Source organism: Anarrhichthys ocellatus, unplaced genomic scaffold, assembly GCF_004355925.1.
Source record: "Anarrhichthys ocellatus isolate YVR2014 unplaced genomic scaffold, GSC_Weel_1.0 scaffold96, whole genome shotgun sequence".
NCBI classification, from domain to species: Eukaryota; Metazoa; Chordata; class Actinopteri; order Perciformes; family Anarhichadidae; genus Anarrhichthys; species Anarrhichthys ocellatus.
Window position 1 is genome coordinate 90450 of NW_022280126.1, and position 13854 is coordinate 104303.

Here is a 13854-nt window from a genome sequence, read left to right on the forward strand (position 1 = left end):
AGTGAGTGTCTTCACTTTTCTAAACAGGAAGTTGCCGCCTAATGTGAACCTGCTGTACCAGCTGTCCCTTTTACACAAACATCAATTCGGCTCTGGGATTTCCTCCACTGCTGGCCTGGCTTAGCGGTGGAGTAACAATGCACCCCTGCCCTCCTGTTCCGTTTCTGTATCTTTTATACAGAACAGCGAGGCGTGATGCGCAACAGTCCCCCCTTGAACAGGCTGTGTGAAAGAGGCTATAGGCACATGTGCTCTGGATTACAATCATTGTTACGCATCAGAGTGCTTTGGCCTGACAGTAGTCTCTGGTCAAATCTAATGATTGATCAGCTAATGAACACTAAATGTCATCATCACTTCACTCCTCATTTGGGGTTAAATCTGCCACATTTAGTATCAAATTACAGGTGGTAGTTGATTTGAAGATGATTAGGCTGTAAACACTTGCATCTGTGGCTTCTGTTCATTCTCTGTGTGTGATGTGTGCGATGATTCCCAGGCCCAGTCTGGACCACAGACTACTAGCAGGTCAGAGAACCAGAGAAAAAGTAGAAGAAAATAACCTAAGACTTTACAAATGATGGAAATACAATCAACAATCAAACATGGACGATTTTATTACAAATCCAATGACAAAATAGATTGGTATGTAGCACTTAAAGATACTGTCAATCAAAGACTAAAAAATGTTTCTTTTTACACAAAAAACACTCAATACTTCACATAACTGTAAATGAGTGAGAAAATAAGTCGATATTTTAAATGGGGGAAGAAAGAAGATATGCAAGAAATATAAAAATAAAATCCTCCAGTCAAATGTCGAGTGAAATGCGTGCGAAGACGGTGAAAGGACGCTTCACTGCTGACGTCAGCGTGCTCGGCAGGGGACAAGATGTGTTTTGTGGACCCCACTCTGCTCGCTTCATCTTGTAAACAGGACACTGAGGATATTCTGTGTGGACACACTGTCTGATCATCATTAGTGTATGAAAATAGATTGCGTGGAAAGTGTCAAAAACACGTCAGCTGGCTGGGTGTCGACAGCCGGACACACGTCTCTGCCGTAGAAGGAGCGCAGTGGTGTGTGTGCCCCTGTGGCTGGATGCTTTCATGTGCTGCTTCATGAAGATGTCTGAAATCTGAGAGATGTCTGTCCGTCTGTCCAGCCTCGTTCATAAAAAGTACAAACTCTTTCCTTGAATCTAAAGATTTCACAATTTTAAATAGTGTTTCCTAAAAATACACCTCTGCTTGCTAAACTATGTGGTGGAAGCTAACTGCTGGCTGTCTAGAAACTTTGGGAGGCTAGTAGAAAGTTATGTGTGCTATAGTCTGAACGGAAATGCAAAGACTGGAGGTGAAACCACAGAGCAGTGGTATGTTCGTGTCCGCTCGCTCGGGTTCAGTTTGGAATCTCCTGCTCCGCTGTTTCCTCTTTAACACCGTCATCTTCCTCCAGCTGCTCCTCCTCCTCTTCCTCCTAGAAGCACAGGACACGACAAACCGTCACGTGACAGATGGCACCTTTGAACATGTCAGCGTTAGCAATGAACAGAAAGAAAGACTTAAACTGACCCTCCATTGCTCTACGACCAAGGTATAAAAACAAGTATGCTGTCTGCCTCAGGTCTGTACTACAGACTGCAGAGACATATGGATGTCTTGCTGAGCCCACTGTCCCCAGCTATCATGTCCAAATAGAGTGCTGCAGGAATGCGTCATAAAACCCGGAATTGAGTCAGCATTATGGCACTTCTGGTTTCCTGGTGTCAAAGTTGATGGGCTTTTGGTTAGATACGGTCCATGGTTAAGACAAGCTGAAGAGATTCTAACGTTTTGGTCTACGTAATATACACTAGTAAATACCCATCTGTTGAATTTTAAAACATTTTTGTGTTCTAAAAAAGGTGATTGTAAACAAGTGGCTAAATGAGAGATGACTAAATGTCATCATGCTGATCACTAGTCCGCCTTTAGCTTAGTGGCGATGAAGTGAATTCATGTGGTGTAGTTGGTTTATCCCAAAACATTTTGTCGAAGGAACCAATGCAACACTAACTTCCATAAAAACAATGACAAACAGACAAAAAACAGACCATGGTGGTGATATTGCTGGAAACAGCCAGCCACATCTGTGATATTGTCAACCGTTGGTTGTTTGTTCTGGAGCTAGTGTTTTGCAGTTTTAGCTAGCTAGCTAGTTAGCTGCTTGGAGACAGCTAACTAAACCACAGTATGATAATATCACAGATGTATCTGGCTATGTTTCCGGCAATATCACCACCATGGTCTGTGTTTTTAGTCAGTTTTAGCTAGCTATGTAGTTGGCAAAATGACTCCGCTCCTCCAGTTGTTAGATGGAGGTTTTTGATCTCTGTCTGTCGCTGCTTCTCTGTGAGTTTTTTAAACTTCTCACCTTTGTGTACAACTATTTTCGGGACTTGAAAGTAGATCTTGTATTTTCCCAGATTTGACCAGCCGTATGTTTACGGCTGTTCCAACCATTGGCGCAAACCATAGGCATTATTGCTGGCAGTATTGAACCTGCCTCCAGTTACCTGCCCTCCAGGTGACGTCATCTGCAAAGAACCTATTGACCCTTCGCTAAGCCCCGCCCACCCTCCCCCCTCTGCTACCCCGTCAAGCTGTCAATTCAATTCAATTTATTTTGTATAGCCCAAAATCACAAATTTGCCTCAGAGGGCTTTACAATCTGTACACGTCCCAGGGGCCTCACATCAGAACAGGAAGAACTCCCCAAAAAACAGATTTAATCCTCAGGCCTCAGGGAGAGCAACAGAGGAGGATCCTCTATCAGGATGGACAGAAGTGTGATTGATGTCATGTGTACAGAATGAACAACATAACAGAGTTACAACACATTCTATGCATATGACAGAAATTGTTCATATAATGAGTAGTAAAGTCTGTCTAGTGTGGAGCCCACACTGTCACTGTACTCCATGAATGAATATCTTATTTTTGGAAAAATTTAAAATCTATTTCAGAGAGAAGCAGCATAGTCTACTATATGTGTTTGAAGGATGTATCCAGGTGTTAAAATGATTTAGCAGAGAAAACAGGTTCGAAAGATCAAGATAGAAGCTAAAGCTACAGATCACAGTGTAAAAGTGAACCAGCACATCACCTGGAGACCCAGACAGAAGACAATGAAGTGAAGGAACAACACTGTTCCTGTAAAACCAGGTAGGTCTTTATTCACAGTTACAATCATTAAAAAGCTAAAGCAGCATGTGTAGACATCCATTATACCTTATTTAGCTAGCATAACATAGAAATGCTAATGCTTGTTCATGATGTTCTAAAATACTTTTTATGTAGCTTAAAAACGTATATCTCCTTTCAACATCTTCGGGTAACAAGTATCACTATGACTCAATGTTTGACCATGACTAGCTCCAAATCCACTAAACCAGCCTGACAATGAAGAAAATCTGAAACAATTGCATGAGAGTCTGTGGAGCGGAGCTGGAGGACCCTGGTTGGAGCTGTGCAATGCTTTACTGTGATTGGCCGGTCTGTGTTCAAGGTGGCAGGGCTTAGCGAAGAGCCAATACCCCACCTCAAAATGTACATCCAGGGCCAACTTTCAGTGCCAATTAATTATTTATGTAGTGAGGTAGAAGGTCAGGTAGGAGAGTGGTGGGTATGTAGCACATCTGACTTGCATAAAGGAGACTAGGGTTTATCAGTGTTGGGATCTGACTATATGGCTTCGACATGTGCTGTGGAACAAAGAGAGCCAGGCCTTCCCTTTTGCAAGCAAAGGTTTCATCCTGATTGTACTTTGAGCACCAAACCCCCAACTCTGAAGAAATTCACATTAGGGTGTGAGTTTCCTCCCCCCAAATGCAACACTGCTCTCATTGGACGAGAGCAGGGATGCCGAGGCGGGACCTCCGGTAAGGCGATCCTGCTCCCCCAAAAAAATATACTTCCCTGAAGTTACCTGAAAGCAGCGCTTCAATCTAATTGGCCGAGGGCCGAGACACCCCAGGACCCCTGTGGTTCAGCCACTGTTCTACAAAACTACCTGCAACCCCCACCTCAATGCTTTTTCCATCGATCCCTCCGGGGTAGCAGGAGGCACACATGCAACGTTGTTCTTTTTAATCAAAACCTAGGTCTAACAGTTTATATTCGCTGGCCAAATTCAAACTGTCTATTTTATCTTTGTTCGTATCCACGAAGCGAACCCCTTTTTAGTCCTGCAGAAGTGAAGAAGCAAGACTTCTTCAGAGAGAGAGAGAACTTCCACTCTCCACCAAGCGCCTCGTTTGCTCCGGCCATAAGGAAGCGAAAATCCCTTATCCAGATGACAGCGATTCTCTCCCACCGAGAGAACACCTCCCGCGGCACGCAGCCGCGCTGCCCGAGCCCACCAAAGCTCAGAAGAACCCCCCCTCAATCACCACGATTGCATCGTACCGTAAGGCGAAATAGATTCTGGGCAGAGTTAGAGAGAGTTCATTTGTGTTTACTTTATTCTGTTTGTGTGCTTAAAGTACTGTTCATTTTTATAACGTGGTGTATGCTTTATGATCACTGACACTGGCGATCCCTGAAATTGCTAGTGTTGTGTAGAAGTTACCGTGTATTCTATGCTACTGTGATTCGTGTCGAGACAGCCGCAGTGAGGTCGGGGACTGCGTCTCAGGTCAGAGGTCGGAACCGCGTCTGTGACAAAGAGCCCGGTTCTTGCTCCTCTGGCTGGGAGAACAGTTTACCGAACTCCAGCGTGACGCGGAGGATCTTAATCTTTTGTTTTATTTCATTTTGTTTTGTTCCTTTCCCTTCTCTTTTACTAATCCACATATAGCTTTGAGCTAATGTAGCTACGTGCTAAACGGCTACCGGCACTAGACGCCGGGTCTCCTGTTGGCTATCCGCCATTTTGAGTCTCACGCATGAGAGACGTCACCACGTCCCAACTACGTCATACGTCGCTGAGCTGTTCCCTCGCTCCTCCCCCTTACGCATACGCATACGCATACACACACACACACACACACACACACACACTACATGTACACACACACTTCCCTCCCCTCTTTTCCATAGTCTGTTGATTTTAGATAGCGTGCTCATGAATGTATAGTTGTTGTTAGTTTAGATATTAGTTGACTAGATCATTAGTATTAGAATGTAATAAATTCTGTTATATTTTAAAGAGCAGCTGTCTGTGATTAATTTGTGCATGTGTATTGTGATAATAGCTGTATATGTGGTCTGTGCTCGAACTTAAACCTTCACTTTCACTCTGAATGTGTCATAGTACTCAGAATATTGACATTGTGAGTGAACACTAATTATGAGACATAGTTTATCGTTTGGTTATTGGTCCCTGTTCGCAGGGTGGTGCCCCGTTATTATTAATAATCATTAATAATTGTTACTGACATTAATAATTCTATTGATGTCAAGAATTTAGTTTCTTAGATGCTGATAACCCAAACACGCTCCTTTACGTTCCCAACATATTGCTGATAACCCGTGTGAGGCTATGTTATTCCCAACATCAGTTTCCCACTTTCAGTTGCACTCGCAAAATCAACCCACACACTGTTGGTTAATCAGAATTGTTACTTTTTAAGCACGCAAGGAATACTATAAGTGTCGTCGCGAACCAGCTCCCCGGTGTTGATGTGGGGGAAAAAAGTTCTTGAAAAATATTACCGACCATAGCTTTAAGTTTTGGTAAAATACAAATAATAAAAGCATCATAAGAAACTTGAGCATTAGCTCAGAGTGCACAGCTTAAATGGAATGGAACAAGTTGTATAAATGTTAAGTAGTTGATTTTCAATTAAAGTTATTATGGCTATAAAGACCTGTCCTTACCATCTTCTATCCAGCTTCTGTTTCACAATTGAGGGTAATCCTTATTGTTCTGCCCTGATAGATGTTTTACGTACTGTATATACCTACTGTTTTAAAAACACTGGATCATAATATTACGATGCAGCTTCTGTTTCTTTTTCATCAGAATCAGTCTGATGGTGTTGGATCCACTGTATTTGACTGATGAATTATTAACTAAATATTGTTGTGTTGCCCACCTTCAACTGTGTCTTTCTGAAATTGAAACCAGTGTCTTATCATTATTCCATACATTAACATTAGTGCTGGGCAACGATTAAAATATTTAATCGCGATTAATCGGATGGATTTTTTGCGATTAATCGCATTGTTATTCAAAAGTAGTGTATTGCGCACTTTTATTTTAAAAGTACTGCTATATGAACAAAAGGGCAATAGCATTTGGTTCACGAGATGCAGGTAGCATGTTTTATACTTAATGTGAATATAATTCATACTTTGTTGGCATCTTATTCTGAAAACCGGATGTTCGTCTGAAGAAACCGGATGTTGTCTCACGTTAATCTTTCCGCTAACTTTCAAAGTCCTTCGCTCGCTCAAGATCTGTGCTGTTTAAATGCGTTTACCGTGAATTTCAGCATATAGGTGCACTAAAATTACTGACTATAGGATGTTTGCTGGCTTTTATCCCACTGTTCTTGTCATCCTCTTGTTGTTATGTCTATGTATTGTCTCTTGTCTTTCAATTAAAAAAAAATAAATAAATAAATTATAATAAATTTTAAAAATGCGTTAACTCGCGATAAAATAATTGTCGGCGTTAATTAATGAATGCGTTAACGCGAAATTAACGCGTTCCCAGCACTAATTAACATACTTTTTTTTTTTATTTTTACAAATAACGAAATAGTTCCCAAATGTACACCTGAGTTTTACAGCCAATAAAAAGGAAAGTGACACGAGGAGAGCAGGAGTCGTAGTGGGCCAAGCAAGGAGCCAGCTGATTTAGTAAAACAGACAAAGTGAAAGTGACAGTGGTGAGAGCTGCAGCGGTGATTAAACGACTCTGACAGATACAATTATCTCCTCTCCAGAGGTTAATAAACACATCTACACTCCAGAATGTGTGATCACCAGGTTAGGACCTGCAGCCCACAACGCCTCATGAATCCACGTTCCTCCAGCTAGCTGTTAGGTTCTAATTTTCTGTCAATCACGAATGGTTTCACTCCCGCATGGTTTCTTTGTGTATTCACATAAACTTACATATTTCTTAAATATTGTAAACTTTTCCCCGATAGACTCATCCTGACACAATCTGGTCCAGGCCTACAGTAAATGTTGGTAATTCAAAAGTACTTCATAAAAAAAGGAACCATGCTGTATGCGATTGTTGTCCCACAAGGCCAATCACCAGGCCAACACTGCAGCATGTCCCGACTGTCTGCTCGCTAATTAAAAAGCAGAATTAATCTTTTAACAATAAATTGTGAGGGGGAATTTCACTGGCAGACTCATTTAACATCATTAGATTCTTGGGCAAAGACTTTCTCAAGCATTTGGTCTAAAGATTCTTTGGGTTGTAATTAAACCTAGAAAATTATCTTTGCTGCTTTATAACAATAGCTCCATGGCTCTGTGAGGCTGTACTTAGCCACAGTGGTTCTTTGAGATAAGTGCTAACATCAGCATGACGAAAATAACGTGCTGATGTTTTAGCAGGTTTAGTGTTTAACATGTTCACCCTCTTCTTTTTAGCATGCTAACATTCACTGTCAAAAAAGTATGGGACAAAAAACCTTATGATGTCACTGGATGCAAAGTCATTACCCATGAAAAGGTAGCACAATCCATCCCGAGGGGAACATAAATGTCTGCATCAAATTAGTTGGATGCAGACATGCAGGTAAGGATCATTACCGATTGCCGGCCCGCTGAGCAAAAAAAAGTCTTGTCTTTGCTAATTTAAACACTAATTACTGTAAGACCACAGTGACGCACTTTGACACGACAAAGATGCAAAAACATATTAAAAAGGACATATGCTTTCCAGCGTTAACCTCATGGTGGCGCTAGAGGAAATGTCAGATGATCACCAAAGTCGGTAGGTCTGTTCATCTGGGAACCATGTGAAAGTCTGTAAAAACATTCTAGCAACCGATCCAAATGCTGTAGAACCCCAGAAGAATGTAAACCAAGCCTGAAATTGTACATTTCCTTATGTCCCAGTTAATTTCCTTTTCACAACATGTTTCAGCAATGGAGTCTCCGTACTTTAGTGGCTATGACCATGTTTTGCTCTTCATCATTCTTAACTACAGTCAAAGAAAGAATTCAATTCAGCCAATCTTGGCGAGGCAACGAGAAGACTGACAGCGTGTTTGAGTTAGAATCATGCTTTTGTTTGTTTACACCTGCACTATGTATAGTAGTGCTATGTATAGTGTAGTATATGAACAAAAAGGACGATTATTCCTGTCATTCGCTCTTATCTGACACCTGTTAATATTATGGATGTGGACAATGTAGATTGACAACTGACGTTATTGCCTTACCCTCAATCCCAAAATGTCCATCCATCCATCCATCCATTTTCTTCCACTTATCCGGGGTCGGGTCGCGATGGCAGCAGGCCAAGCACGGACAGGACCGGTGACAAAGGGAAGCCCTGGCGGAGGCCAACACCCACCGGGAACGTGTCTGACTTGCGGATACAGCTCCTACTGCAGTCGTACAGAGACCGGATCAGCCGTTGTAACGGGTCCGGAACCTCATACTCCCGCAGCATCCCCCACAAGAACCCCCGAGGGACCCGGTCGAAAGCCTTCTCCAAGTCCACAAATCACATGTAGACTGGTTGGGCAAACTCCCAGAACCCCTCCAGTAGTCTTGCGAGGGTAAAGAGCTGGTCCACTGTTTCACGGCCGGGACGGAATTCGCATTGCTCCTCTTGAATCTGAGGTTCTACAAACGGTCGGAGCCTCCTTTCCAGCACCCTGGCATAAGCCTTCCCCGGGAGGCTGAGTAGTGTGATACCCCGGTAATTCGAGCACACTCTCCGGTCCCCCTTTTTGAAGATGGGAACCACCACCCCGGTCTACCAGTCCAAGGGCACTGATCCCGACCCCCATGCGACATTGAAGAGGCGTGTCAGCCAAGACAGCCCAACCGTGTCCAGCGCCTTCAGCATCTCAGGGCGGATCTCATCCACCCCCGCGCCTTGCCCCCAAGGAGCTTTTTAACTACCTTAGCGGCCTCTGCCAGGGATATGGGTGAGCCCCCCCCCTAGGTCTTCAGGCGCTGCCTCCTCTGCAGAGGACATGTTGGTCGGGTTTAGGAGTTCCTCAAAGTGCTCTTTCCACCGCCCGACGATGTCCCCTGTCCGGGTCAGCAGTCCCCCCCCCCCCGCTGAGAACAGCCTGGGGTAAGCCCTGCTTTCCCTTCCTGAGCCGTCGGATGGTTTGCCAGAACCTCCTTGAGGCCAACCGAAAGTCCTTCTCCATGGCCTCCCCGAACTCCTCCCATGCCCGAGTTTTAGCATCCGCGACCACCGCAGCTGCAGCCCTTCTGGCCTGCCGGTACCTCTCAGCTGCTTCAGGAGACCCCTGGGCCAACCAGGCCTTGAAGGTCTCCTTCTTCATCTTGATGGCTTCCCTCACCTCCGGTGTCCACCACCGTGTTCTCGGGTTGCTGCCACGAAAGGCACCGATGACCTTCTGGCCACAGCTCCTAGCGGCCGCATCCACAATAGAGGCTTTGAACATGGTCCATTCGGTTTCCATGTCCCCAACCTCCCTCAGGATGTGTGAGAAGTTCTTCCGGAGGTGGGAGTTAAAGACCTCCAGGACAGGGTCCTCCGCCAGACATTCCCAGTTCACCCTCACTACACATTTGGGTTTGCCGGGTCTTTCCAACCGGCCCCCCGCCATCTGATCCAACTCACCACCAGGTGGTGATCAGTTGACAGCTCTGCTCCTCTCGTCACCCGAGTGTCCAAGACATACGGCCACAAATCAGATGATACAATTACAAAGTCGATCATTGATCTCAGGCCTAAGGTGTTCTGGTACCAGGTACACTTATGAGCCACCTTATGTTCGAACATGGTGTTCGTTATGGCCAAACCGTGGCTAGCACAGAAGTCCAATAACTAGACATCACTCGGGTTCAGATTGGGCAAGCCATTTCTCCCAATCACCCGCTGCCAAGTTTCTCCGTCATTGCCCATGTGAGCGTTGAAGTCCCCCAGGAGAACTATGGAGTCGGTAGGCGGCGCCCTTTCCAGGACCCCTCCCACCGACTCCAAGAAGGCCGGATACTCCGAACTGCTGTTCAATCAGAGCCTTGCTCCCCGCAACCCGTAGGCGCATGGAGGCGACCCTCTCATTCTCCGGGGAGAACTCCAACACAGTGGCGCTCAGCCGGGGGCTAGTGAGTGTCCCCACTCCCGCCCGGCGCCTCTCACCCTGGGCAACTCCGGAAAAGGACAAAGTCCAACCCCTCTCCAGGAGCTTGGTTCCAGAGCCAGTGCTGTGTGTGGAGGTGAGTCCAACAATATCTAGCTGGTATCGCTTCACCTCCTGCACCAGCTCTGGCTCTTTCCCCGCTAGCGAGGTGACGTTCCACGTCCCTAGAGCTAGTCTATGCTGCCGGCGATCGGCTCGCCCAGGCCTCCGGCCTGACCCGCTGCCCGGTCTGCATTGCACCCGACCCCGATGTTTGTCCCTGCGGGTCGTAGGTCCAGGGTGGCTGCTCCATGTTGTTTCTTCGGGCTGAGCCTGACCGGGCCCCGGCCACCAGACGCTCACTGACGAGCTCCCCTCCTGGGTCTGGCTCCGGGAGGGTGCCCCGGTTTCCCTGGTCCGGGCGAGGTGGCTTAAGACCGTGGGCTGCTTATCATTAGGGTCCTTGTGAACCGCTCTTAGTCTGGGCTCCCCCCTGAGACCTGTTTGCCTTGGGAGACCCTACCAGGGGCTACTGCACTGGACAACATAGCTCCCAGGATCACTGAGCCACTCAAACTCCACCACGTTACGGTGGCGATTCACAGAGAAGCCCAAAATGGCATTATATGAAAACTTTTATATCACGGTTATTGTCAGAAGGTATATCACAGTTTCACGGTTTTCACGATGATTAATCGGAATATTTCTATTTAGGAAGTTGAACAGCTAACAACTCTTTAATATTACTGTGAAAACATTTCCTGCCGTGTTTGTTCAAGTTTTTTGAAAAAAAACGACATTTTACAAGATTACATTTGAACACATGATAATGTTATAATTTAACAATATTTATTTTTAGCTTTACTGCACAAACATCTGCATAAATATATTGGCAATCGCCGGTTAGTTGGGCTGATGTTGGCCAGTTGGAAAATGTTAACATATTGCCCAACCCTAATCTACAAGCACTTGAACATAAATTGTTAAAATTCAGGGAGACTGTTTAAAACGGTAAAAACATTTTTTCCACTGTGTTTCATCTTCCCCTTTCCTGCACTGTGGATGGAATTCACTGGATATTCTTGACCAGTGAAATAACAATTCCTGGCGAGTCTTTAGTAAAGAAATATGTCTGGGATTCTATCATGTAAACCAGTGATTCTAAACTGGACCCACTTTTGGGTCGCGGGCCTGTTTTCAGTGGGTCGTGGGCCTTTGCCTGAAAAAATAAAAATCTTGTGCTTTTATTTTGAAGGGGATTGTTTATGCAGCGGAGTGCCGTCTATTCACACTCCTTAACAATATTTGGCGTTAATGACTTGTAATGCTAATATCAGCAGAGGATAAACTGAAAACTATACCTCTGTCAAATGACACTATAAGTAGACGAATTGAAGACATGTCGGATGACTTCAAACAACAGACCACAGCTCGAATTTAAGCAAGAGGTCATTCTGCATTACAAATGGACGAATCTACAGACATAACAAACAAAGCAGTTTTACTCGTTTACGTGAAACATGTGTGGGACGGGGACTTACAGGAACAATTTCTCTGCACAAGAGAGCTCCCTACACTACGACTGCAGAGGACATTTTCAGCTCAGGTTCAAACTGCACCATCTTTACATTAAATACATTTGAGAAGTTGAACATGTTCCTCGATTTGGGTCACGGCTTGTCATTAAGGGGTGATGGTGGGTCCCGCAGCCAGATCAGTTGAGAACCACTGATGTAAACCATCGTTTGATGATGCAGATTGGAATTTAAATTGTCACAGAAGATGAAAATGAGCTGCAAATAAATCAGAGTGTAGGATGTGTGGAGCTACTTGCAGCAGTTGTTAAGGCATGTGTAGAAACAGTAAATTTAGTTTAGGGTTAATGCAAAGGACGGCTCATATATTATCTCTTTACTAACAGGAACCTTGTCCGTGCCTCTGGAGCCGTCTTGATATGCAGTCACAATCTGAAGAAAAATGTGCTACTTTTTCCTGAACTCTGGATACTTTCTGGTGCCAGTCCAGGCTGATATAAATCTAGCTGTGGGGTGACACCTCATGAACCCCGCCGTCGTATACACCCGTGCCATCCACCAAATCTCCCTGACATGCCTGCCAATTTTCCAATTACCTGTGGCGCCATCCGTTATCGGGGGGGCCAGTCAGCTCTTAAATGGGAAACAAGAGAGGGGAGGAGGGGCCAGTGCATGCTAACTATCTCATAAAGCCAGAGATGTGCCTCCCGATGCCTACCGCACTGATTTAGTGTGTGTCCCTGGGGAGCGGGGTGACACTGGTCCCCCTGGACACTCAGAGCCTTCTCAGGATTTCTCATGTGCTCTTTATCCTCCCCACTGCAACCCCTCAGCCACCCGTCACACCTGTGTCTGCCCGAGGGTGTTGGCGCCCCACAGCTGCACTGTTGCTGGTATTATCCTGCTGTCTGTCTGCCCCGCCATTCTGAGGGGGATGGCAGAAGCGGGGAGAGACACAGCCCCAAATCTTCATCAGTTTTTCATGTTTCTTTGAATCTCAGTGAAATGCTGTGCTTGGAGTGATACTACAGTTTAAGATTGCCTTCCGTTAGGGCCCACTCCTCATTCATCTGCCCTTTTAGTCAGGCTTATGGAGTGAGTCTACAGAAATTGCCTGTGCAGCCTGCAATTTAAAGTGTCAGGGAGATGGAGAGGACGAGCTTCATATTTAAAATGCACGCGTTACCTGGGGAGTATCTTAAGAGTTCTTTGGGGAGCACATACTGTGTCATTACATGTGTCATAGCGTTATTAATCTGTAACTGAAATATCTATGATGCAATTAAAAGATGAGCTAAACCTCTTTGAGAGCGGGAGCATTATTTAAAGCTGCATTCCCCGACTTCGTGGCCACTTTGGGGCATCAGAAAAAGCTGTAAACACATTGTGACGTATCGCCTGATAAATGTGGGAAATTGTGTCAGCAAACGAATCCCTATTTGCACATCCAACAGACACACAGCAACTTTAGTATTCATTTGGAGTCCTGCTGTTGTTAAATAAAATCTCACAAAAACAGTCATATTGTTTATTCGGACAGGGGTTAGTGCTGTGTTTATTGGTGTATCTCTAACATTACAATGTAAATTTATTCACTCAATGCTGTACATCCATGCTGTTTATGTAGTTCTTCTTCTACTGTTGCTGCTACTATTGTTGCAACCCGTATCCGGGACATAATGTACAACTTTAAGCTTTGGACCCTGCCAACAACATTATAATCAGCCCACAATTCCATCACATGGCAATTCAGAAAGAGTGGCCAACAGTAGAATTGCATCGCTGTGTTAGCTAGCTATTAACCCAAAGACATCTACGTACACTACCATTGTGCACTATATTAGAATAGCCCTATACAGCACACTTCCGACTATGCTATTATTAGCATAGCCCTATACAGCACACTTCTGACATTGCTATTATTAGCATAGCACTATACAGCACACTTCTGACTATGCTATTATTAGCATAGCCCTATACAGCATAATTCTGTCATTGCTATCATTAGCATAGCCCTATACAGCACACTTCTG

At 44.8% G+C, this 13854-nt stretch overlaps 1 protein-coding gene across 1 annotated transcript in view; it reads right to left on the reverse strand.

The window, feature by feature from the left end:
• Positions 1 to 594: 594 nt before the first annotated feature.
• The window catches only part of phf14 (PHD finger protein 14), a 128275-nt gene continuing 115015 nt past the window's right edge, over positions 595 to 13854 (reverse strand). The window contains exon 18 of the mRNA XM_031875820.1: positions 595 to 1480. Coding sequence (XP_031731680.1) covers positions 1403 to 1480 — 78 coding nt within the window. The 3' untranslated portion in view covers positions 595 to 1402. The remainder of the gene's footprint in view (positions 1481 to 13854) is intronic.